General features: G+C 45.2%; 1 protein-coding gene and 1 long non-coding RNA gene across 2 annotated transcripts in view; one reads left to right on the forward strand and one right to left on the reverse strand.

The window, feature by feature from the left end:
- Positions 1–634: 634 nt before the first annotated feature.
- Positions 635–9828, reverse strand: CST7 (cystatin F). Its single transcript, XM_066546244.1, has 5 exons — positions 9743–9828; positions 6629–6758; positions 1758–1930; positions 1396–1512; positions 635–955 (listed from the first exon to the last, which is right to left on the reverse strand). The coding sequence occupies exons 2-5, from the start codon at positions 6702–6704 to the stop codon at positions 863–865; spliced, it is 459 nt and encodes a 152-aa protein (XP_066402341.1). The 5' UTR covers positions 6705–6758; positions 9743–9828; the 3' UTR covers positions 635–862.
- The window catches only part of LOC136554364 (uncharacterized), a 37883-nt gene continuing 18253 nt past the window's right edge, over positions 6476–26105 (forward strand). Inside the window, exons 1-3 of the long non-coding RNA XR_010783315.1 lie at positions 6476–7014; positions 8009–8128; positions 13998–14140. This is a non-coding gene — a long non-coding RNA (uncharacterized lncRNA). The remainder of the gene's footprint in view (positions 7015–8008; positions 8129–13997; positions 14141–26105) is intronic.

The following is a 26105-nucleotide window of genomic DNA, read 5'->3' on the forward strand; positions in this document are numbered from 1 at the left end:
GCCCAAATCCTTCCTAATAGGGACCTTAGTCCACTGTAAGCAATAATTAGCCCATGGATGAAGAGTGGAGACTTGAAGGAATGGTAGATGCCCACCTAGAGAAGACCATCATTGTACTGAACCTGAATATAAACTGTGGTCTGCCAGAGATTAAATGTTGTATATTAACCTGGATGGAACTATGCTGTTTAACCTCAGAATTATTATTTGGCAATATGATTAGATTTATTAGCCTTGGCATTTGCAGTGATGCCCTTTCACAGGGTAGCTTAGCTTTAATTAAAGTGGAAGCACTCATTGGACTGAGTAATTTCTGGGATGTTTGTGTTTCAAGACATCCTTATCCATACCTCTGTCTTAAAAAGAAAAAGAACAGCTCTCCCTCTTGCCTTCCTGACAGATGTGTCTGACCATTTCCCTGGCACTGGAAAATGTTAAAACTTGTGTGTGTGTCTACCCAGGCAAACCACCCCCTGTTGTCAAGCTTTCCTAGTGTTGTATTCACACATGCTGTGGTTTAGACTTGTTTCCATCATGGCTTTGTGAAAGTTCATCACAAAACAAGTGCAGCAGAGCTTCCTGGGAGTGCTTGGGAATTCAGCCAGAGGATGGATGGAAAATGAATGACAACACGTGGTCATGTGCAGTTTAGTTTTGGAAAAACAGATACACAACTGGATAGCAAGACATTCAGTCAAGGCAGGCCTTGTCTTTTGAGTGTCTTTCTCAAGGAAAAACAACCATGTGCTTTTGAGAGAAAAGCTCAGTGCAGTTCTGTACAGCTGTTCTCCACTTCAGTATTGACCTCAGCAGTCCAGGCAAAGAAAAACTCAGGGTAGGAGATTCTCTGGAAGTCAGGCTCTCATGGGGAAAGGTCTTGGTGACAGTGGGCAACAGGGATATGCACTTTGTGTGTCCAAGGTGTTATCCAGACCTCAAAATAGCATCTCAGCATCTGTGAATAAAAGGGGAATAGGTGAGAAAGTTCAGGTGTCTGCTGGTTGATTTCAGCATTGCAGGCTGTGATGGGGCAGGAGAAAAGAGCATCCTTTTGTCTGCCCACTTTATCCTAGGAAAAGTGCTGTTTGCTGAGCAATCCTGTCTAGAGGGAAAGCCTGTGTAAAGTGTTTCCCACCCAGGAAACCTGTTAGCACCTAGTCTATTTCTGCACACTCTCCTCAGTCACCCAGGAATTTGGGCCAGGTTAAACTCCTTGCAGGCAGGAGCTGGCCCTGGATGCATGAAAGGTGAGAACCTGGCCTCACCCCAGCTGGCTCTGCAGAGGAGAGGCTTGTACACATATGTGGCAGAGCTGGTCTAAAAGGGATTGCACAGCTAGAGGTGACCAAGAATCCCCTGCAGTTCCTGGGCACCCCAAATAAATGGAACACATACCTGTTGCAGGTTTTTTTCCCTCTGGAAGTGACAGCTGTCCAGGCTGGGGTGATCCCTCTTCTCACACACGGTGCGTTTGATTTCCACGTGAAGCATGTACTTCAGCCCTCTGACTATCTAGAGAAAGCAGTTTCCTCCTTTAAAGTGAAGGCAGGGGAAAGAGATGCCAAAACTTTGGCTAGGAATCAAGTGCTACAGCTGGGAGCTGTGTGTCACCCACACAGAGCCCTCCTGTGTGGCAGTGCTGTAGGGGACAGCTTCAGCAGCCCTGAGGAGGATCAGGGATGTTGTGTCTTGGATATGCCACAGGAGGGTCAGTTAGAAGATGGTTTGGAGAACCATCAGGAGCTTGTTGCTCTTACCTGTACCATGGCTTTCTTTATCTGAGATTCCTTAAAGAGGAAGAGGTCATTGGAGCTGTTGTTGTATCTGTAGACCCCAAAGCGAGCGGCCCTGCGGACCTCGGGGCTGTCGGTGCTCACTGGGACAGGGAAGCCAGGTCTTATGGTTGAGTGGGGTGGTGTAACATTTGTACCTGAAACAACACAAAACACCAGGGTAAAACACAGCAGGGACATGAAAGGGTGGGAGCTTCAGCCCTCTGAACCAATGCTAAACTCTTTTACTTGTCCAATGCATTTGTACTTCAGAAGGTCTCTGCTCGCGTCCATCACAAAGTAGGTTTTGTTTACATGTCTGAAATGGTGAAACAGTCCTAGGAAATGAAGTGACATAAAGAGATGCTGCCAGAAGTGAAAGCAGAGCTCAAAAGCTCTGCTTAGAAGAAACCAGAGTATCACAAATACTATAGAAGAAGCCAGAGTATCATAAATATTATTTCATTATCTCTGTTATAACTCCCAGTTTATAGAAAGACCAGCTTTGAAACTGCTTATAAAGATAGGTTAAATGTTGCTCAGAGTGCAGTATAGTTTTGATAACATATCAAACACTGGCTCAAGAGTCCTGCTGCTCTTAATTTGCATATCTTATCTTACAGATACAAGTTTTTATCCCACACCCTACCCTTAAACCTTGGATGGCATCTTAAGGTTTTTATGTTAGAAGGATTCAGATGTTAGGAAGAAATTCTTCACTGAAAGAGTGGTAAGACACCGGCACATGTTTAATCCCTGGAAGTTTTCAAGTCTAGGCTAGGTGGGGCTTGGAGCAAGCTGGTCTGGTGGAAGGTGTCCCTGTCTGTGGCAGGGCAATTGGAAGTAGATGATCTTTAAGGTCCCTTCCAACCCAAACAATTCTATGATTACCAAGGTCATGGAGTGGAGAAGCAAGGTGTGCAGGAAATGGAAATTGGGGAATGTGGGAGTTAACCCATGATCTTTCACATTAGAGCAGTTCATAAAACCATTTACTGTATATTTTTACTTGCCTGTGTAGCTCTTTCCCCACGCACTGCTTATTTTTCAATCATTTAAAAGCAGCTCGAAGCTTACATTTGATGTCATTATTTCACCCCCTTTTACATTTCCCTTCCTCTCCATTTTCCCACTTCTGAAATCAAAGAAGAGGAAAAAATCCCCAATCCTGCAGAAGGTGCCATCCAGCCACTGCTAATGCCAAGGGCTGCAGGTGCAGGAGGTGACCCTGTGTGCGTGCAGGCAGCGAGCCTGGGTGTGCTTGTGCACAGAGGTTGTACTCAATCTGCTGTGAAAGTCAAGCTTTTTATCACCTCTAGCTTTTTTTCACAGATAAATCTTTCACCCACAGGCAGCTGCACAGAGCATAGGCTGTGTGCTTAAGCCTGTTTGCAGGGGCAGCTTGATAATCTGAAGTCTATTAAAAAAAACCAACCAGAATTATGTAAGATCATCAGCATGGAAGGTGACAAAAATTTATCACACATGTTGCTTATGCACATCCTACTTATACTGTCACATCCTTCTCACAGGTGTTAATTGCTGCACCCACTTGTAACAGTGCTCAATTTACGCCTTGACCTGCAAAGGAGAGACTCAATTCCACATCCCTCCTCAACCCAAGGATGTCCAAATCCATCTCACTTCCTGGCTGACAGCCCAACTTCCTTAATGACCCCTGTATTTTCTTGCAGGTGGGAGCTGAGAGACGCAGGCCGTGTGTTGCAGAGGAGTGGGTGTTCTGCAGGTGGCTTTGTGTCTGCTGTGGAGGTGATGAGCTCTCCTCTGATGCCTCTGATCTGTGTTGGCACTATGGGTGTGTGCAGCCAGCACTGGGCAAGTGTTGTGGTGTTTTTTCACCCAACAGAATCCACTTGTATGTCCCAAGACTATTTATCGATGATATTTTCACCCCCGACAAAGGGAGAGAAATGATGCATCTGACTCCATCTTATCACAAGGCTAATTAATTACTTTATTATACTATATTATTCTACATTATATTACATCTATATTACATTACATCTAAACTGAACCTGCCAAGCACTCAACTCTGCTCACACTACACTGAATCTCGTGACTGTCACCCAACAGTCCCCACGCACACACACACTTGGCCCTGATAGGCCAAGGAAACAAAACACCATCACTTTGGGTAAACAATCTCCATATTGCATTCTCCTTTTGCACAAACACAGGCACAGCAAATGATAAGAATTGGTTTTCCCTTCCTCTGAGGTTCAGAGAATGTGAATCCCAGAAATATTCTTGGGAAGAATTGTGCCTTGCTTTTCTCTGTGAGGAGAAATGTGGCGACACCTATTCTCTGTGGGACAGTGTCTTCTTGCTGCAGCAAGGGTGGAATTTGAGAGTCACAGAAGCATGTGACCATCCAGCCTTGGACCACAGGTATTTCTCAGGCAAGCACATCTCACCCAGTGCTCAGCTCATAGGTAAAACTTTTCACAGGGGTTTAAGGCACTGGCATCTTCAGATAATTGAGGAGGGCCGTGCAGGACCTGTCTGCAGGCAGAAATGAAGCTCCAGGCAGAGCAGGGCCTTGGTTTGCCCAAAAGGCCAGCTGTCCTCTTGCTCAGAAATGCCATGCTTTTTCCTGTGCCATCAATAGCAACCCAGCAGCTGTAGGGACCAGCTTTTTCCTGAGCTCACCCAGCAGCTGGGACGTTCTGCCAGGCTGAGAGCAGCTTGCTGCCTTGGGCTCTTCTTGCTGCTCCCCAGCACCTTGCTTGAATATCTGCTCTCACACCTGTTGGAAAGTCAGGTGTTTCAGTGGTGGGGGTGTTGACATCAGATACTGTTCTTTGCAGGAGGGGGTGATAACCACAGCCCCTTTCAGTCTGTAGACAATGTCCTTTTGTGGCTTTTTAGAACCTCTTGAGTCATGGTGACGTCTTTTATGGGCATGAGGTGAATGAGACTGGCTGAAACCACACTGTGTGGATGGAAAGAAAACTATTATGGGTATTATTCAAACCAAGAGTCAGAGTCCAAGAGCCCTGACTCCAGTGCTGGGAGATCCAGCAGTGTCACGCATGGCCAGGCCTCTGAAATGCAACACCTGGAGAGGTGAGCAAGCTGGACAGGTGTTGTAGACAGGTAGACTCAATATACCATGTGTTGTAAGCAGGGGATAGGTTATAGGTTATATTTTCCCCCTGGCTTTCACTAAGGGGTATTGTGCATTTTACCTCATTCACCTGATACAACTTGGTGTTGAAAATGACTCATACCAGAGCAAAGTGGGTATAAAATGTACTGAGCCCTTGTGGGAGATCTTTATCCCACCTTTTTCCTCTGGGGACTCAGATTCCTTAAGGCTAGGATTTGGTTTTCTTTGTGTGCTTTCATTCCCATTCAAGGTGGTCACTGCATGGCAAACACACGGGTCTGAAATAATTTTCAGTGCTTGGAATAGTTTGCAGTACTCTATTTCCAAACCCCAGAGACTCTCTGGTGTGAGGTACCTGTAATTCTGATTTTCTCTCTGCAGTCTTTTCTGACCATTTCATCTCTGGCTTGTCTTGAGTGCCATTTCCTAAAAATTAGAATTTGTATAAGGTGATGGCACCGTTCCAGGCACAAGGCAGACTTGGCTCAGGGGGTCACATAGCACTGCAGGGCTCTAGGCATGCCAGCATTCCTGAAACATCCAGGCTGTGTGGGAGCAGAGGCACAGCATAACTTGGCCAGGCACCTACCATACTCAGAGGCCACGGGTGTGTGATCTCACAATCTGAGCAGACAACTCTTGCTGCTCTAGGGAGAGATGCTTAGGAGCAGAGCATTCATGTTCAGAGCCCTTCCTTGCTCCTGGATTTGGAAATGTCAAGAGAGAGTTGGAAAAGCCAGCCCTCCTCTTGCTCCATCTGTTGGGCAATAGTAGGGTTAGACACTTTTCTTGCTCAAAATTAACTGGCAACCATCTGTTATTAAGCAAACAAGGGCTGGTTTTGCAGATATGAGTTGAATGTCGTATTAAGAGGCCCTCTCTTGTGCTTTCCTCCTTGAGGATTGCTTTGGGGACCTTGTTCCTGCAGTATGAGAGAGCAATCATTACTGTGGCTGCTCCCTCCCAGGCTGCAGTGAAACAAAAAGCAGATTGCAACGTGTTGATTTTTTTTTTCCCCCCCAGATGCTTCGAAAACCTCCTCCCCATTTCTCCCTCCTTTAAAAACTTCCTCCCCCTAGCAAGGCTAGGGCTTTATCTTTACATTTAAGATGTGGCAGAGTTCCTGCATGCCTCTGCAGCCCCCAAAGGAAACCACAGCAGAACAAAAAAGCTACTGGCTAACCAAACACCATCCCTGAGTTCTTTCTGTATATGTGAACCAAAGTAATGCTGAAATATATTCAGTAGTACTGGACCAAAGCCTTCAGAGAAAAACACTCATGTCTACAGCTCCCATTCTAAAGATTTAAGGCCAGCTGCAATCAAGAGAGTTCCCTTGCTCAGCAAAGAAAGAAATGAAACAGGTTAATGCTTCATTAAAAGTCAGCTAATCTGCACTCAAGTGTCCATCTGTACTTAGCAGTCAGATTGTTACCCGCAGCCTTTAGATTTAATAATCAAGGTCATGCCGAGTTTAAACACTGACAAATGAGTTAAAACCATAAATTGACTTTAAAACCCCTAAATGATATCCCTGGACAGCATGGTTCACTACACAAGGAGAAGGTCTTTGGAGCAGTTGGGTTTTCAGCTGCAGCCTGAGCCCTGCAGTGCTGAGCCAGCGTGGGCAGCGCTTGAAGAAAGGCTGTTATTTACCACAGCACTACGTAGCAGCACTCACAGAACGTAAACCACAAGGAAAACAGCAATTATTCTCTATTCTTACCACCTGAAGTCCCGGTGAAGCTCCAGAGTGCCAAACAGCAAAGTGCAGTGAGGCTGCAGGGGAAGTTCACTGCCATCTCCACCACTCCAGAAGAGGAGCCTGACTGCCAGAGGAGTCACTGCCCTGCTTCCTGCCAGAGAAATGCTTCTGTGAGTGCTCTTATTGGCTGGTGGTGACGAAAAAACCCACCCTAAAACCCCCTGAATCATCACAGCTCTGATGCAGACTTTGTTTCCTGCTGATGACCACATACCTCGAAGCCCAGCCACAAAGCTGTGGCTTGGTGACAGCAGCACCAGCCTTGCATGAGACAGGGACTTTTGCTTTGTGATCCTCAAGAGCAAAAGTGTGGACAAACACATGTGATGCTGGAAAGGGGTGTGGAGGTGAGCAGAGTTACAGTCATGTGCTTTAGGATCATGGGGAAAATTCATATTTAAGAAACAGTTAATGAGCCCTGGGGATGTGTCTCTTGGCTTGCATTTGTGCATCTGTGTGTGAACACCTGACAGAGATGATGGGTCCAGGCTCTTGCCTCCCCTGATGTGGAGATGTGGGGTTTGGGTTAGGGAGACAGGGAAGTTTTAGGGGTACCTACCCAAGGGGGCTGTGTGGAACAAAGCCAGTGGGGAAAACATTTTGGGTTTGGTGGTAGAGCATCACACCCTCCATTTATAAAAGGTGTTATGACAACAGGAAAGGGTGGCATTGGAGGGGATCGGTTTTTTCTAGGTGATATCTAGAAAGAAGACAAACAGGGGAAGAGGGATACTTTGTCTCTCTGTGACTTGCAGAGCTTTTCAGCTCTGTGGTTGAATTATCCAGTGTAAGTTCTTGGTTTCTAGAAGATCCTCTCTAGGCAGCACTGGCCCATGCTGAGGAGCTTGAAGGACCAGGGAAAGGGCTTGGTTGCCAGACTTTGTGGGGCAGCTGAAATAACCAGCAGACAGATTCAGGAGACTGGGAGATGAAGTGTTGTCTCACTGGAGGGCTGAGAGGGATGGACCTCACTCTGTTTGTGTGTGTGCATATGTTTCAGGTGAGCAGGAAGGTGATGGCTGCCTTTCACTTGCCCCAGCAATGCCCCTTTTTTGAGCAGGGCCATCTTATGGCCTCAGGTAAAGTCCTAATGCAGGGCACTGTGGGCTGCAGGAAAATATTCTTAATATTTGGTTGTAGGAAGGGATTAGATAAATCTTCTTTTCAAATGTCCCACAGAAAAAGAATGGGTCAAGCATGGTGTGTCACTCTGATCATCAGTCCTTCTTGCATAGGCTGCTGAATCAGACTCCTAAGCCTGTGGAAAACATTGACACAGAATGAGAAGGGATTTTATTGAGGGGATTTTAATAACTCTCCCTCCTTTTATTTTTTTTTGAGCTCTCATGGCAGCCTGACCCATGACTGTGACACAGGCAGGGACTCCATCAGGTGTCTTCAGCTGCCCCCTTTCTCCTGAAGAGCTCTTCTCTACATTTGATGCCTTGCTGACAGGTTCTGGTGAGTATCTTTCTAAGCCCATAGTCAGGTGCTCTAACGTGCAAGAAGGAGGTGGTTGGGACCCTGTGAGGCCCCAAAACTTGCTTGATGGGACACTTAAAAGGGCTTATGGGTTTTCATTTACTCTAAGATAGAGGCATGGGAGAAATGCTAACAGGATGTTCTCAAGGGGTCAAAACAACTAAAAAAAACCTCTTTACTGGCATCTTTTGAAAATCAACAAGTATTGGCAAAATGTTTAGAGTACCCTACAGCAGCCTTCAAGACCTAAAGGGGGCCTAAAAGAGAGCTGGGAGAGGGATTTTTGATGCAGTGACAGATCCACAAGACATAGCTCTAAACTGACTGAAGGCAGTTTTAGATTAGATATTGGGAAGAAATTCTTTGCTGTGAGGCACTGGCACAGGTTGCCCAGGGGCACTGTGAATGCACCATCCCTGCAAGTGTTCAAGGCCAGGCTGGATGGGGCTTTAAGCAACCTGTCCTGGTAGAATGTGTCCCTGCCTGTGGCAGGGGATTGGAACTGGGTGACCTTTAAAGTCCCTTTCATCCCAAACCATTCTATGATTCTATAATAAACCCTGACAGCCATTTCAAAAAAGCAGCGTGTGTCTTCAGGTGACACATTTTTTCCTGTCTTCTTCCCTTGCCCCTTCTTTCCAAATAAAAATTGATCAATTACAGCTCTTCCATTTCAACTTTTTCTAGTGCCCCTTTTATGATTTTGTTGAGGAGGTTTTTCCAGCTCTTTACTCCTAGGAAGTAACAGAGTGCTCACTAATGAGCAGCAGTATTAATAGTGCTAAGTGGTATTATGTAAAAAACCACAAAGAACATGACCCCAAAAATCCCACCAACGCTCCCACCCTCCCCAATAAGAGCCAAATAGCATCAAACCCCTCTAAGGCCACAATGTACACATGTACCTGTTATTTTTCCTTTGGGAAATTTTGTGCTGTGGGGTAAACCAGCAGCTGGAGACTGTGATGGTTGTCCCTTTGCAAAGTCTCGTTCCAAGCAGGTGTCACTTACCATTGAAGGTCACTGACAGGAATTGCATCCCCTTTCCCTGGAAAGCATGTGTAGATCTCCTCTACACCAGCCCAGGGCATGTGGGGCACTTTGGGGAGTAGATTTCACTCACTGAATTTCCCAGTGTGTGAGCAGGCATCCCGAGCAGGGAGAGGATGAGCATAAGAAACCCTCACAGATTATCCCAGGGTAAACAGAGTGTTTGCTTCAAGCAAATAGCTACCCCCTGACCCAGTCTAAGTCAAACTTGTGATCTTTCTGCATTAAGATGGATTATATAGATCTTGAAAGACTTGCACACATGAAGAAGCCTCGTGTTTGGTTTTTTTTGGTGTGTGTAGGGTTTGTTTATTGCAAGCCTTGGGATACCAAGGCTGCTCTGTTTGCTGCAAGGGAATTTGCAGGGTTGTTACATTCTCTCTCTCTCACTGTTGGCCTGAGTTACAAGAGGCTTTGGCAACAGTGCAACTCTGGGGACTCTTTAGATTAAAATAGAAAAACCCAACCAAACTTCTATTATTCATAAATCAAGGATGTAATTTTACCCTCCTTTGCACTGAAGAAGCAGAAAAGCCACTGTACCTGATACTTGATTTTCATTTGGAACATGACGTGGACTTCCTCATCATCACTTTCTGCTTCAGTTATTTAGGGCCACACATTTGTCCCTGCAGCACAACCCAGCAGTTGCTACCAAGCTTCCTGGAACAATGCCAGCAGGATCTGCAAGGAATCCTGTTGCAATTACACTCCTGTAAATGCAATCAGCACCTAGCCCTGCACCCACAATATTTCATTTTCAGTTCCCACTCCCTTTTTGTACTTCGTGGATCAGTGGGGACTGTAGGAAAAACTAATCTCATTACCATTTGCAGGGAGTTGGAGGATGACTGGAGTGTCTTTGAATTGTGCATTCCAAGGCTTTAATTAAGATGCATTTACCCCTGTCAATAGTTGTGGGGTTTTTTCCTTTAAATCTTTTTAACATTTTCTGGGCTTTCATCAGATCTCTAGGACAGCTAATTTTTTGGTGTTGCTTTAATGAAGGGTTTGAGCAAGATACTCCATACTGGAGATCTGCACTTTGCAAGGGCAAAATATGTTGAGGTCCAGAGAAAGGGTAGTTCAAGGAAGAAGGATAAAGAATTCAGTTGAGGATAAAGAATATAAATAATATAAAAAATATGTTGAGGTCCAGACAAAGGATAGTTCTAAGAAGAAACACCAGGATAAAGAATTCAGTTGGGGATAAAGAATATAAAAATATGTTGAGGTCCAAAGAAAGGATAGTTCTAGGAAGAAGCACCAGGATAAAGAATACAGTTGGGGATAAAGAATAAAAGAATACTTTTAGTCAAAAGGAAAGGGGGAGATGTTGGAATGTTAGGAGACACAAGACAGATGATGGACTTTAGACCTAGTTAACATAAGAGATTTGATAACAGGAAGCCTTGGCAAAAGCAAATGGAACTTTGAAAATTAGACCTAGATTGCAAGAAGATTTAATCAGACAGGTTTACCAGAAAAAGAAAATCCCATTAAACTCTGCAAGCAAGAGATGTTGTTATATGCATAAGTTTGTGTATGTGATTTCAACCTAATCATTGTAGTACACATCACTAGTCTCCCTAAAATAGTATATAAGTGCTTGTATCCCACAATAAAATCAGATTCTAATCACCAAGTCAGTCACCCTGTCTCTCTCCACCACCAGCATATAAAGAATATAAAAAATATGCTGAGGTTCAGAGAAAGAATAGTTCAAGGAAGAAGCACCAGGACCAAGAATTCAGCTGCTCCTCTACCTTCCTACAACGGGAACACCTCCCAGCCCAGCTTTTGAAAGTGGGAAACCACCCTGACAAGCCACAGGGTACTTGACACCCTTCTGAGCAGGGTGTGGCTGAACAAGTTTGGTGAGGTGCAAGGGGAAGGAGCACTGGGTCGGTGCTGGTGGCCCCATTTGGGAATTTGTGTCCATGGACACAGCAACAAGAGGATGCACAGGAGAAACTGGTGGGTTGGCCTCCCAGCAGAGAGTTTGTCTGCTTGCCTTTCCTGCCAGGTGCTCTGTAGCTCAGCCACTCTCTCCTGTGCCTCCACTGCATAAGGAACTGTGACTTTTCAAGGGAATTGAGGCTCATGCAGTTGCATCTGGTTTTTTTTTTGTTTTGTTTTCCTACCTGCAATAACTTCTGAATTTCTATCCAATATTAAAGCAGTCTGGGAGGCTTCAGGATAATCTGGTTACCATACATTTTTAGAGGAGAGATGTGAAGAGGAAATAACTTGGCTGAGGCAGGGGTAGGGGACACAACAGTGCCATTATTTAGTTTATCTGCCAGCAGCACTGCCATCTGATGTGAGAGATGGCCTATGGACTGCACTGCAGGGGACTGTGATATAGGTGAAGACCCCTCCATGTTTTACCTTGTGGCTGTTTTATTGATTTTGACATGAACAAACCTCCCATCCCTTCCCCCTGCAACTGAAGAGCTCAGATGCCTGGAAGCATTGGCTCAGTCAGCTGGCTGGGGTCCTCTTTGGAGACCAACCTGGTGAAATGGGTGTTATCACCTTGGAAAGTGACCCTTGGGGAAGGTGCAGAGGGGTAGAGCTGCTGAAAAGCCATCCAGGTGGCCAAAGCAGGGGTGGCAGTGAGAGGCTGCCTCAGGATGGCAGCTCTCAGGATCAGATGGATGCTGGGTGTGGGGTATTCAGGATCACTCCTAGCACAAGCCATGAGAAAGCAAGTGCAAGACACAGAGAGGCACAGCACTGCAGGCCTGTGTCTGCAATGCAGTGTGTGCTGCAGGTCTCCCAGTGTGAGGGGAGAAAAATCTGTGCTCTCCAGCTGTGTTTGAAAATCCCTTCCACAACCTGGTGGAGCTCCTCTGCCTGGCAGGTACCCAGCTCCTCAGTGCTGGTGAGAGTTGGATCTGACAGCCCCAGTCTGCCTCTGCTGAGCTGTGCTCCCTCTCACCAGCACTGCCAGCTCTTCCCTGCTTCTTCAATCTATAGGAGCAGCCACCAGCAGATCCAAAGGAGGGCTGAGATGTCCTCTCATACACAGGTGGCAACACCAGCACATGAAAAATGCTCTCTGGGCTATGAGGATGGTGTTGGAGAATGGTTTCCTGTAGAGAGCAGAAAACCAGCTCCTAAATAAAATTTAAGCCAAGCAGAGCTGTGTGCTTGCCCTCGCTGCTTTAGGCACATGTGGTGCCCAGGCTGAGGGCAGCAAATGAAATCCCCCCTCCAATCCCAGCCACTCTGCTTCTCCCTGTAGTTTGGGCAGAGGCTGAACAGCCACACAATTGCTACCTGCTGAAATCCATTGCTGAAAAAAAATGTGGTTCTATGGGGAAAAAAAGTGAAGAATCAATCAGGGCTTAATGATTTTCCCCTGACTGCAAAATTGCTGTTTCTCAGCAATTGGAATCCCTGTCCTTCCTCTCCTGCTGAAAGGCTGAGGAGGTTTTAATCACAGGCATGAAGTGAAAGCTTCAAAGCCCTTGTCTGCAGACAAAAGGGACTTCTCAAAAGCAGCTCCACCTGAGAGGGCAATTATGAGCAGCCCCTGCTTTTGCAGTGTCTATGAAGAAACCCAGGCAGTTAGCAAAGAAGGAACAGCTGTGCTTAAGTTTTATAAAAGGATCCAGAAATGCCACTAAGCCTCCCTGCTTCAGAGCACTGTGTGAGCCATGCAGTGGTGGTCAGAGAACAATGGGATGTCTTTTTACCTTGTCCTGAGGTCCTGTGAGATTTCTGCATTTCTTTTGGAAAGAACAAGTGCAGCTGGCTGTTGTGTACTGGCAGAATGAATTTAGCCATGCTAGAGAGGCTTCTTGGGAATTTTCTGTCGATGTTTTGTTGCAATGTCAAAATATATTGCTGTGAAATGAGCTCTTTCAGGTGCCTTAGATTTTTTTTTTCTGTTTTCCATAAGCAATACACAGCCAGAGCAAGTGAGAGTGCTTTGGATTGTGCTGCCATTAAGCAGGGCTGCTGCAGTGCATCAGGGGAGTTGTTCTAACACATGCTGTGTGCAGGGTATGGAAAAGGGTCAAGCTGTGTGTTAACTTTGATCTCCCTCTGGGGCTCTCTTGGTTTTCCAGCACATTTAGTGGTGCCTGATTTTGCAGTGTGTGCCCTAGGTGCAGCCAAGCCCTATCACTTCCCCCTGGGCCCATGACCAGAGTTCTTGCTCTGGCTCAAAGATGTATTTTCTGTGTAAGACTGGTGGGGTGGGAAGCTGTGTGTCAGTGGTGCTGCCCTGCAGTCCTTCAAATTGCCTTTTCTGGGCTGTGCTTGAGGGTGAAAACTGAAAAGTAAGGAGTTATTGTGACAGTGTTCACAGGGTTCTTGGATGAGGGAAGAGACCAGGATCTGACTCCATGTTTCAGGAGGCTGATTTATTATTTTATGATATATATTACATTAAAACTATACTAAAAGAATAGAAGAAAAGGTTTCATCAGAAGTCTAGCTAAGAGTAGAAAGGAATGATAACAAAGGTTTGTGGCTTGGGCTCTGTGTCTAAGCCAGCTGGGCTGTGATTGGCCATTAATTAGAAACAACCACATGAGACCAATCACAGATGCACCTGTTGCATTCCACAGCAGCAGGTAATAAATGTTTACATTTTGTTCCTGAGGCCTCTCAGCTTCTCAGCAGGAAAAATCCTAAGGAAAGGATTTTTCATAAAAGATGTCTGTTATCTCTGGCAGAGGGAGCAGAGATGCAGGAGGAGAACAGACTTCCTTGAAGCTGACCCTCTCCCACCTCCCAAGCAGCTGCAGTGATCAGGTTTTCCCATTTATTTCTCTTTCTTCAGACTGCTGACCTCTCTGAGACAATGGGATGCCAGACTGAGAGTCTGAGCAGAGGCCAGTGAGCAGCTCTCTCAGTCAGGAAGAGCTTTCCCCCACAGAACAGAATGGCTTTGTCACAAGCTGCCAGGGGAGACCCATCACCAGGGTGAGTAATGCAATGGGGTGAAGTGAGGCCCTGCAGATTTTCTGTGTGAGATGGAAAGAGCTGGGAAAAGTTAAAATGGACGCTGAGGTGTGAGAAAAATTCCCTGGACACTCAAGGAGGTTGCTCTTCTCCTCCTTCTTGCTGGGCAGCCCAGCATCATCACAGGAGCACAATAATGAGCCAGAGGAGAGGGGAACTGCAGCCTTGTGTGTCCTGTGAATTCCTCTTAAGGCTGGTAAATGTGGTCAGGAGACCTTGGACAGCACCTTGGAGCAGGCAGAGATTGGCACAGAAGGTGAGACATTTTGGGGATTCATTCAGAAGCAAAGGAGTTCATTTTCCTCCCCTGGCCTCCGAGGCATGGAATGGGAGTTGTATCTTTCAGAAAAGCACTTGGTGCTGAGCTGAACCTGAGCTCCTGTTGACATAAATGCAGTTTTGCACTTCCCTTAGATGGAATTGGTGCCAAATGGTAAATCACCTCCAGTACCTTGATGTGTCTGCCCAGCCTCAGCTCTAGGAGCACACTGCTGAACTCTGCAGACCTGCAAGAATGCCAGTGAGTAAAAACAGGGCAGGGCTGTCTCTTCATCTACAGGGTCTGTGACTCCTAAGTCAGCTCCCATTTGATTCTTTTTCATTTTCTGTCATCTGTAGAGGGATAAGCAACAGAGTTCTGCATGCAAGGTTCTTGCATGTCCCTTTTTGCTCTAGTCTTGGACAAATAGGAGCCAGATATTATCCTGAAATTAAGGAACTACAGAGCAGGGTCAGGGCTGGGACCAGCTGTATTGTGGTGCCTAAATAAGGCTGCCAGCCTATTTAGTGTGCCACAAAGAACCTGATGAAATGACTACCCAGGGAGAAGAGGTGTTAGAGGGCTTCTTAATAGGAAAGGATGTAATACCCAGTGACTGGAAATTGAAGTCAGCGAGAATCAATGCAGAAATATAATGTAGATTTGAGAGAGAGAGGGAGCAATCAGCCTGATTGCCAAGGGACTGACTTCTCCATCAATGTGAGCCTTTATATTAAAGGGGCATGTCTTTAACAGCCTGCCAGCACAAAGGCAAGAGAATTCTGGGACTTCATGCAGGGGTATTAGGTACAAGGGGACCAAGCAATCAGTCTGTGTGTGGCAAGTGCTTCACCTCCTCAGTGAGGCTCCTAGGACAGAGCCCACCTCTGCCTGAATATATCTGGAAGAGAAAGGATGAACAGGACTAAGGAAGTGAGGAAGCTGAGCTGAAACCAGGCATTTCACAGATAAACCAAAGCCCTGCATACCAGAGCTGCATCCCTGGGTGAGTTGGGTGGGAGCAAGGGTCTCTACTCTCAAGACAGCATATGTAAGATAATCTTTGCCAATTTTGGTTTTGGAGAGTCCCTCATTTTTCAAGGACATTATCTGGAAGCTGTTTCAGAACACCTTTTGTAAGCTATTGCACTGCCACTTCCTAACCAGGAAACTATTATCACTTTAGAGAAAAATGTACCTCATATTTCCACAGCAGTTAGATGTGATTTCCTGAGAGTACAGTCAGAGGTAACTTGGGGGAACTATCATTTAAAATTTCCCAGCTTTTAAATGCTCTTTAAAAAAAAAAAAAAGTTTCTATTTTAGCAATATTGTATTAGAAGAATGTGTGTTGGAATCTGTCATTATTAATCTGAGAATGGTCTGGGCTGTACTGTGTGGGAGCATCCTCTGCTTGCTTCTCATTCCCATTACAGCACAGTGCCCACAGGCAGAAAAGCTGATAAAAGCTGCAGTCATGCTTTTTCACCAGAAACTTGATTTTTTCCTCCTGAAGTGCAGGCACACATACACACCCTTGGAAGTACTTTTGGGCTTGATAACCTTGTCCACTTTTCAAGTGAGTTCCACATGAATTACACTCCACAGGCAAAGAAAAGGGCTCTGACCTGCAACGAGGCTTGGTGGCCAGAGCTTGGGTGCACCAGTGGGAAGAACATTAGTGGGCTTTGACTAAAGCCTGTTGGTTGTAGAGGATAAAGTTTAACAGAAGGCATCTCTCTAATAGGATTTTTCTCAGCCTGGTGTTCTCATTTAATGCAGAGCTGTCTCTGCTCTTTTTGCATTACACCCCTCACTGAACCACTTGCTGTTATCTGCACATGAGTGCTGTACCTAGAGGCCCTCTTCACACACAGCTTCAGATTTCAGATGTTGTGGGAGCTTGGCTTCATCATTAAAGAGAAAGAGAAGTTTCTTTGCCCACTTCTTCTCTTCAAACTTCTGTTTTGCTGCATATTATGCTGCACATATTCAGAGGGGTAATAAATTCAGTCGTTTTTGCTCTAAATGTAATTCCTCAGTAATTGCCATCTATTTATTTTTATTGGTAGCAATAACTTAACTTTATGAATGCAAGCTCTGGACTCCTTCCATCAGTGTGCAAAGCTTTGCTTAATAAAAGCAAAATTGCATTTGAGAAGGTTTAAATTAGGTGGTTTCAAAGAAATGTTTTTATCATGGAATCATAGGATGGTTTGGGTCTGAAGGGACATTAAAGATCAACTAGTTCTAACCCCTCTGGCATGGGCAGGGACACATTCCACTAGTCCAGGCTGCTTAAAGCCTTATCCAGCCTGGCCTTAACACTTCCAGGGATGGGACATCCCAGCTGCTCTGGGCAACCTGTGCCAGTGTCTCACCATCCTCCCTGGAAACTATTTCTTCCCAACATTTTATCTAAATCTACTTTCTTCCCATTTAAAGCTATTCCTCCTGGTCCTGTCACTACATGCCCCTTGTCAGAAGTCCTTCAGATCTCTTGCAGCCCCCCTTTCAGTACTGGAAGGCTGCTAGAAGTTCTTCCTGGAGCCTTCTCTTCTCCAGGCTGAGCAACGCCAGACCTCTCAGTCTGTCTTCACAGGAGAGGTGTTGCAGTCCTCTGGGCATCTTGGTCTCCTCCAGACCTCCTCCAGCAGTTTCATGTCCTTGTTATGCTGGTGTCTCAATCTGGCAGCACTCCATGCCTTGAGAAGCACAGATGGAATGACACTTGGATCCTGGAAGGCCAAGTGCAGGGGCTGTTTCAGCCTTGTTGATGAGCAGTGGGTCCAACCCAGCCAGACCTTCCCCTTCTCATCCAACACTGCAGGAGCTGTTGCACGGTGCTGGAGCCTTTGGAATGGGATATTACTGGTGTGGTTTCCTGATTCAAAATGAGCACAACTCTGGGAACTGTCTTGTTGTAATTTTACCTTCTCTTTTGCAGTTTTCTTTTTCATATTTTGGTCTATCTGCGCTGGGAATAATGAAACCCCAAAACTCTGACCCATGTGCACATGGTACACACAGATCTTTTTGGTAGTCACATTGAGCAAACTTCAAGAGAAACTCTGGGTAATTTTTGTCTACATTTTCATCTCCATTTTACCATCAGACCATTAAAATAAGTAAAACATCTCAGAAAAAAAAATGAGAGACACAAAAAAAAGGTCAATAAATATTAGCATATTTGAAATGTTTGATAAGAGTCTGTGCTGGCTTTTGATTACTGCTGCCTTTTGTAAAGTTAGATCTGAATCTTTTATTTTGCATTACCAAGAGATAAAGCACAGTTACTGCTTGTGCAATTTGGTTCTATACCCTAAGCAAAAATGCCTGTTCCTTGATTCTGTATGCTACCAAAAGGGATAAGATTTTAATTACCAGACAGTAAAGTCCCTTCCCATTTTCATGGTAATAGACCTAAAGTAATTTTTACTCACTAATTATACAGTGCCTATTAAAATGCCAGTGGTTAGGTACAAATTGGGGTCACTGAAATTCAGAGGGGTGTTTATTTGTAAATCATGTTTACGTGATTTACATGTTCCCCTGCAGGGGTTCCTGTGGAGGGACACACAGGATCCCGCGTGTTGGGCTGCTTCCTATTTCCCTCTCTCCGTCCCATGGCATCTAAAGTTTTACCCGGATTTCTGGGGACTTCCCTGCACCAAGGTTTCAATTCTGAGTCTGCAAGAAAGGAGGAAATGGCTGTGAATAAAAACATCAGCATCTGGCCCAAAGAGGCTCCCACTTTAGCCAGTGGGCTGGCAGCAGGGAAAGCCAGGGGGGACAGCAGTGTTTCGTGTGACCCATTGGCCATGGCAGAATGATTTAAACTCATCTGCAGGGCAAAGCCCCTCGGGAAGTGTGAAAAACGCCAATCACTTGTTTTTAAAATTTTAAAAGTTTAATAGTAATAAAATGGCTATAAAAATAGTAATATAATTAGAGTAATAATAATTTGGACAACTTGGATTAGGACAATATGAGACAACAGACACAAAGAGTTACAGACAGTCCAGGTGCCTCTTTCTGGGCAAAATAAGCCTGAAAAAGGACCCACATTAACAGAGGATTAACCCTTAAAAGCAACAGCCTGTTGCATATTCATACACCTCATCCATGATGCATAAATTCCATTCAAATACAGGATTCTGTCTGGTCAGTGTCAGCTTCTTCCTCTGAATCCTGACAGCATCTTCAGGCCTGAGCGAGGCAGGAAGAACTCAATAAGAGGGCAATAAATTCTCTTTCTCTGAAAGATTTAGGTGTCCTGGGGCTGCTATCTCACTGCAAGTCCTCTCTTTTAAAAAAGTATCTTACATAGCATAGTTCCTATTTTAACATCATGTTATAACCTAAAACTATTTAACACACTACTTAAGAAAATTAATACAGCATAACTTTCTAACATAACACATATATTATTCATTTCAATATTTGGGAAAGCCAACCATAAAATAGGCATTTTTCACATTAAGGAAATGTGAAGCCTGTGAATTTTTTGCTAGGAAAATAACCAGCATCATTTAGAGTTAAGGTGTGTGGGGTTGGGCTGGACCTTGGACAGTTGGCATTGAGAGCAATTTGCTGGAACAGAGAGGAAGTTCTGTCTCTGTGTCCTCAAACTGTGACACAGACAGTCACCACTGCTCTGGGTCTGCTCCCTGAAATAATTCATCTTGCTGTACAAAGAGGTCCTGATGCTGCAATGGCCTCTGAGCAGGGAGGGACTCCAGCCTTCTTATATGATGCAATTTACAGGATCTGGACTCCACCTGGGGTCCCATCCTAAGGCACACACCCACTTTGAGGACATGTGTTTACCTGCTTTCTGTGCCTAAGCAGAGAGCACACAGGAGGTCTTGCCAGGGAAAAAGATTCCTTGAGGTTTTCCTGCAATGATACTGAACTCTTGCCTTGGTGTTTGGGTTTGTTTTTAAAACGATTCCATGCATTCTCCAAAGAGATTAATTCAAAGCACGGGTCCAAAATCTCACTGCAGAGGGGTAGCTGTATTTCTCAGTGTTTACACTGAATCAATCAGCTGGTGTTGCACAAGAAAGAGCTGCCCTCCAGTCCTTCTGAATGTTTTATCATCTTTGGGCTGATGACTGTAGCTCACAGACAAAAAAACAGCAGGGTCTTTTCCAAAAGCTGCTAAATCAAAGCTTCTTTAACAGGAAGCTCCAGGTATTTTGTCTGTGTGAGAGCCTGGAGACCCAGATTCCCTTGCTGTACATTCCCTGAAGGGAATGGGCAGCCTCATGCTTGGTGCTGCTGTCATTCCTGACCCAAGGTGTTTAACCCCCAAACAGGAGTCCCCATGGCTAATAATCACCACAGCTTTTGTGGGTTTTTTCAGCCCATCTGATGGGCCTGGCTGCAGGTTTCCAGGTGGATAGAGAGCAGACACCCACCTCTAAAGTCTTCAATTCAAAGGTGACTTGCAAAAACCACACCCTGTGACAAAGGAGAAGATCTATTGAATGTTTGGCTTGGAAAAACAAAACAAGCAAAGCAACCACAGCAACAACAACAAACCCAAAAGAAGACCTGCCCCTCTGTGCTGGACTTCTAAAGGATATTTGTACTTGATTCTGTAGCAGAGAAGAGAGGAACTCTGTGCTGCCAAGGTAGACTGCATTTAGGTGGGGCTGCAGATTTTGCTCATGTGAGTGCTGCTGGTGGTGTGGGGGCCAGTAAAGGCACTGTTCTTTGTGTTGTTCTGTGTTCTGTGAGCATCTGTATCTTTAAGATTCTGTGTGGAGACACCCAGGAGATGGAAACCTGGCAAAGAGGCTGGTGAGCAAAAACCCCTTGGGTCTTCAAGCCTGTGGGATCACACTTCTGCTCACAGGATACTTCCTGGAATGAGCTTTAGGAAATGTTGTTCCTCACCAGGACTCTGTTTTAGGGTATCATAATGGCTTTCCTGGGGGATTTCTTACAAGAACTGCAGGTTTCTGCAGGACAGGTGAATCCTTGTTTCCAACAAGGATTCAGCATCTTGCTGTAGTTGTGGGACAAGATAACAGCTACTCACCTGTGTAACCACATTGAACACTGACCATTTCTTTCTACTGAAAACTTTGAGTGTGACTGGTAAGCTCCAAAAAAATAGGAAGCCTTCATCCAAAAGCCTTGGGAAGTGCAGTCTGGCACCATCTCTTCCAAACATAAGATGTGTGCTTGTATTCATATTCTGCACAGGCTGCGTAGTGGTGTTTGATGGTGCATGTCTCAAAATCAACACTGAAATGAGAGGCCTAGATAGATTTGTTCTTTTAATGTGACTGTAAAGTGGAATTTGCTTCTAAAGCACCATGACATTGATTTCCCACAAAGTGACAGTCTTGTCTCATTACCTTGATTCATTTGTTGTCTGATGGATTTTAATAGCAAAGATCTGAATTTCAATGATTAACCCCCACCCCAAAAGTAAAAAGTTTAGAGCTGTGTCACATCAGCAGCTTCAAAAATAACCAGTGTTTGGGAAGAAATTCACAGTATTGGAAGCCTGATGGCAGAGAGCCTCAAACAAAAGGGAAACACTGAAGATGGAGAGATAGAGGAGAGAGATGTTGGATGGGAGAGGCATTAGCATTGAACAGGCAGGCACAATGTCCCTATAAAGAAAGATCAACTCTATCTCTGTGTCCAGATATCTTCTGCTCTGACTTACTCCCATCTGTGCTGTGGTACTATTTCCTTGAAACAATCTTTCTCATATTTGGGACTTCATACAGTGTGTTTTATGTGCCACAAAGAGTTACAATTCCACTGGGATGTATTTGACTTAGGAACATAACAGATGCTGTTTCTGAGTAGATGGAGTAAAAGTCCCCTCCACTAAACACGGGAGAAAGAAGGAGTGACTATAGCATATGTAGAGAACATCCAAAGGAATACAAAGAAGAGGAAAAAAAGCCCCTAAGAGTGGACAGAGATAGTGAGGTGAGGTTTGTCCACTGCGTTTTTAAGTTTCCTGTAACATCTTGGTTATCTGAGATCTCTGGGCTTATCTCCCTAAAAGTGGCAGCTAGGAAACGACATTCTCACTGTGCTGCTTCATCAAAGTGATGGCTGCTGTTTTAACAAGCTGCATTAGCCAGAGATTGATGGCCCCATTTGCAGCATGAAAGATCAGTGCTGCTTGCAGCAGCGAAGGTCTGAGCTCCCCGGGGTTCCTGCTGACAGGGGGATGTCAGGCAATTGCCAGGGAGGCAGAGCTGGTGGAGAGGCTGCTCCCCTCTATCTGGGCATCACCCTGGGGACATGGGCATCCCCACACCTCCCACATTGCCTGCTGGAACACTTGCAGCCCTCCCCTGCACTGGCTCAGAGGGCAAGTGAGGATTGCTCATTTTGGGGTCCCTGGTAGGAAGCTGTTCCATGCCATTCCCACAGGGGTGTTGTCTGTGTGGACCAGCAGCATGGCTGAGTGATGAGAAAGCAGGTCAGATCTTCCTCTGGAGCCATAAGTCATCTGTCCCATCCATGTCTTCCTTCCCAGACCACGGGGTTGTTGCCTCAATCCAGCACTTCTGCTTGTTCTTGAGACCAAAAGGGTGACAGGGAGGATATGGGGTCACTGGGTGTATCAAAGCCTACACACACACTGCTTATGAAGTCAAGTCTTCATCCACTTGGGGAATTCTTCACATGCTTGTTGGAAGGGGAATCAACTCTGGTCTGTTGTCACTCCTTCTGCAATGAAGGAGTTTAACATTCTGTAAGTGTCAGGCAGACCCTTTGAATCGGGCAGGGGGAGTGGTGGTCACAGAAGGGATAACAGAGTTCTTGGGAGGAGAAAGTGAAGGAAGATTAGGCAGATGTTATAAACATACAGTCAAGGATGGCAGTGGTGGGGTGAAGCAGTGAATAATAAGAGGAGCTGAATCTCTCACAGGTTTCTTGCTGAGAGCATCCACAGGTGTGTCAGCATAAAGTCTTCTGTCAGTTGTGACCACATTCGTGTTTACTGATCTGTGTTGCGTTTTATTACTGAAGACTGCAGCTGGGTTCACGGAACTAAAATCTGATTTTCCTCTTTCAGAATTTCAAGAGATTTTCAGATGTTCTTAGCTGATCTTCATGCTTCTAAGAGCCTATATCTGAACATCTGTCTCCAATTAGTCCTTTCAGCCCTGCAGACTTCTCCCTCTGCAGTTCTCATACATCTTTTTTTTCTGCTCCGTTATTAATAAAAGGAACACCAAAGCACTCTCAAAGTCTTGTTTTCCCTATTTGAAGAAGGATAACTTCATCCATCTGGGAAGAGGTGGGACAAGACAAATCTTTTCCCTGAACTTCTCTTAAGAACCACAATTTTTTTTTCCTAAGGTGTATAAGGAAGTGTTGTGACAGAGTTCCTGAGCCAGACACAGAATTATGATTCAGGAGATCTGGGTTCACTTTTAATCTCTGCTAAGTCATTCTGACTCCTATCTGCTCAACAGTTAAAATCATCCATGTCATTACTTTCTTTTTCCTCTGGTGCTGCCAGGACCTGAGCAAACAAAATGGGTTCTGCACACTCTGGCCCCTTCCTGGGACCATGGCTGTTCTCAGGAGTGGCTCCAATACAGTGCAGATGTAACCTGGGATCACGGTATTGGGAAAATCTTTGTCCTTAAGGTGTCCTAAGTTCAGACTCTTCCTCTTGATCTTTTCTGGAGCTGTGCTTTTAGGTAGGCCTGTACCTGGTCCTGTACCTGCTGATACTGACCTCATTTCCCTGCTTGACCTTGAACCTTTCTCATCAGCACAGAAGTGTTCAGTGATGACTGCTGTCTGTGGCTGCTCTCACTGGATGTGCTCTGCCCTTCTCATTCAGGTTCTGTTGGACTGTCTTTGTTAAAAAAGGAAAAAGGGGGCTCTCATGAACCAGCTCTTGTCTTTCTGACAGGGCTCAGAAGAAAGGAGGTGCACAAAAAGTTATTTCTCTTTGGAAGTCCTTCCCAGCCTCTGGCACTTTAGGTAGGACCTGTTGAACCTGAAGGTACAGATGTGCAAGCCTGTCTTTTCTCAGGGTAGTGAACGTTGTAGAGATTTGTGTGCCAAATAACTCTGATTAGCTCCCTTTCCCTGCCTCTCATGGATTCAAAGGCCATCTGTCTATCTTGATTAATTTTTTCAAGGGCAGATTCCCTGCCAAAGTATGTGAAATTTATATAAGTTGTCTGTATTGGTCTGTTTTGGTCTGTTTTGTCCAAAGGACATTAGCTGAAGATATTTATTTGAACATCCCTGGATTTGTTTGTTTGTATTTGAACAAATCATCTGGATTTGTCCTCTGCTTCATTCTAGGTGAGGAGAGTTAGCTTTACTGTAATGTGCTGCCTGCAAAATGTGCACACTACACACGTAAAGGACAAGGCTGAAGCAGCAAAGAACAGCCTTTCAATAACTCTTATGGCCCATTAGCCACATGATGACACCTGGTAGGTAAAGGAGACACTCAGGAAATTCCACGAAAAATGACTTCTGAAGGCCTTTGTAGAATTGTGGGCCTGTGTGTGATTTGTGTAATTAATGGACAATAATTAATGTACAGTATTGTTTGAACATGGCATGGCTGTTAAGGATGACATGCTCAGCCTCACCTTCGTATTGTGTAGGAACATGCTGAGATTAATTTGACATCCATTGTCCATCATTTTCAGAACTCTGTGCCTAGGCTTGGATAGTTAATGAGTCCCCTGGAGTCCTCGCTTTCAGCTTTAATTTTCTCCCCTTCTGAGCAGAGAGGAGTCAAATAAGTGAAAAATCCTATGGACAAGGGGAAAAAAGGAGGCTAAAATTCACATTTGCTGTATTTGGGGTGAAGCTTTGATTTCTACCTAGGGGCCTTGTCCTGGACAAATGTGCATCTCTGAAGACCTTGCCAAGTCCCAACACAGTGTAAACCAGAACAGGGTGCTCAGGGCATGACTCCCTAGCTCTCCACCTGAAAATAAAGCTTCATACATTCCTCTTCTTTCTCACTTTAAAGGAACTTCCTTATTGTGGAATTATAGAATTGTTTAGTTTGGAAAAGACCTTTAGGATCACTGTACCCAGCTGTTAACCACCCTTGCTCTTGTGGCCAGCTCTGCCTGAAGAACCGTATCCATCCATCAAAGCCCTCCAGGCATATGAGCCTGTAGGCACCGTGTGACAGTGATCCAAATGAGTTCCTAACCCTGGAGTGCACTCAGGCTCCCAATTCCTCCTGTTTGTTGCCCATGCTGCATGGATTAGTGCCCAAGCACTTCAGAGACACATCCATTTAAAAGAAGAACATGTGTGTGCTTTTTCCCCAGCAGGGAGACACCCATTGCTTGTTACTCACCACTCACTTCACTCTCTCTTGTGGTGCCACTATATGATTTAGGCTCAGTTGCCTCCAACACTGCTCAGAAAGCAAATCCCAGCCTCTCATGATGTCAGCATCATGGCACTAAATCTATTCTGTAATTGCTGACCTGAAACGGGAGCAGCAACCTTCTCCCTGATGCCTGAAGTCACCAACTTACAGTCTTTTCCATCACAGGAGTCTTTTTTTTACCCAACCCACTGAGTACAGCCTCTGAATTTTCTTCCTGCTGTGTTGTTGGATGTTTGAAGAATTGGAGAAGATTCTGTTCTCTTTCCTATAGCATCTGATGCTATGCAGACTTCCCATCTCCACCTGCACTTCTCCAACAGCTTCCTTCAGGCAGGAAGACTCCTTCCCCATCTCCAGCCTCCCACAGGAGTTAAGCCTGGGTTGGGGCAGCTGCTGATGGACCCTGCTGCATCACCACCAGTGCTAAGCACACACACACTGTCCCCAGCAGAATTTCTGGATTCCTTCTATCTGCTCTTCTTTGCAAAATGCTCCATCAGTTTGCACCTTCTGCTACAACGGTGCAGCCCAATTTTTGATTCTGTGTCACAAAGCACAAACTTGAGTGGCAGAGACAGAAAACTTCCCTCACTCAGGAGTTCAGGGGCACAGGAATCATGGAGAAGAAGGAAGACTCAAATGGCACCCCTGCAAAGCAGAGGTTCTTCCTCCTTTAACCCCCTCCGTTGGAGCTTCACCACTGTCTCATCCCTTCCATTTCAGTGCAGCCAACAAAACCCAGGCCAAGACATTTATCTGGCATGCAAAACTTTAGCCAGAGCTCATCATGTCAAACCAAGTGTGTCTTTGGCTGCTTCACTGGTAAAGCGTGAATTGCAGTGAGGCCATGGACTGAGGCAGTTTTCTTCTACCTGGACTAAAAGTCATTGCATTTGACAACTTCTGTGCAAAGATAAGGGCAAATGCACAGCCTGAGCTGGTGTCTGATGGGGAAAGTTGCAGTCCCATCCAAAGCTGTAGTAACGAAGTCCCTGATATCTACAGGTTCATTCCTGGCTGGGGTGTGCTGAACTAATTCAGCTTCCAGCTGAGCCTGTTTTACAGACATCTCTGCTGTGTTGGGTCATGAACAGAACAGTTTTCTTCCACATACAAACATGGAGCTTTGTTGAGTTTGTGAGGGTCCCCAGGATGAGATGAGAGATGAGAATCTGACTCCATGTTCTCAGAAGGCTGACTTATTATTTTATGATATTATATTATATTATATTATATTATATTATATTATATTAAAGAATGCTATACTAAAACTATACTAAAGAAAGAGAAAG

Source organism: Molothrus aeneus, chromosome 3 (assembly GCF_037042795.1).
Source record: "Molothrus aeneus isolate 106 chromosome 3, BPBGC_Maene_1.0, whole genome shotgun sequence".
Lineage (NCBI taxonomy): Eukaryota > Metazoa > Chordata > Aves > Passeriformes > Icteridae > Molothrus > Molothrus aeneus.

Bases quoted from the DNA above. Each gene is read 5' to 3' on its own strand.
- CST7 (XM_066546244.1), bottom strand. From the start codon at position 6,704: ATGGCAGTGAACTTCCCCTGCAGCCTCACTGCACTTTGCTGTTTGGCA. The intron at 1,513-1,757 runs GTAAGAGCAACA...TGCTTTCTCTAG, and splicing joins TAAAGAAAGCCATGGTACAG to ATAGTCAGAGGGCTGAAGTA. The intron at 956-1,395 runs GTATGTGTTCCA...TTTTATTCACAG, and splicing joins GGGAAAAAAACCTGCAACAG to ATGCTGAGATGCTATTTTGA.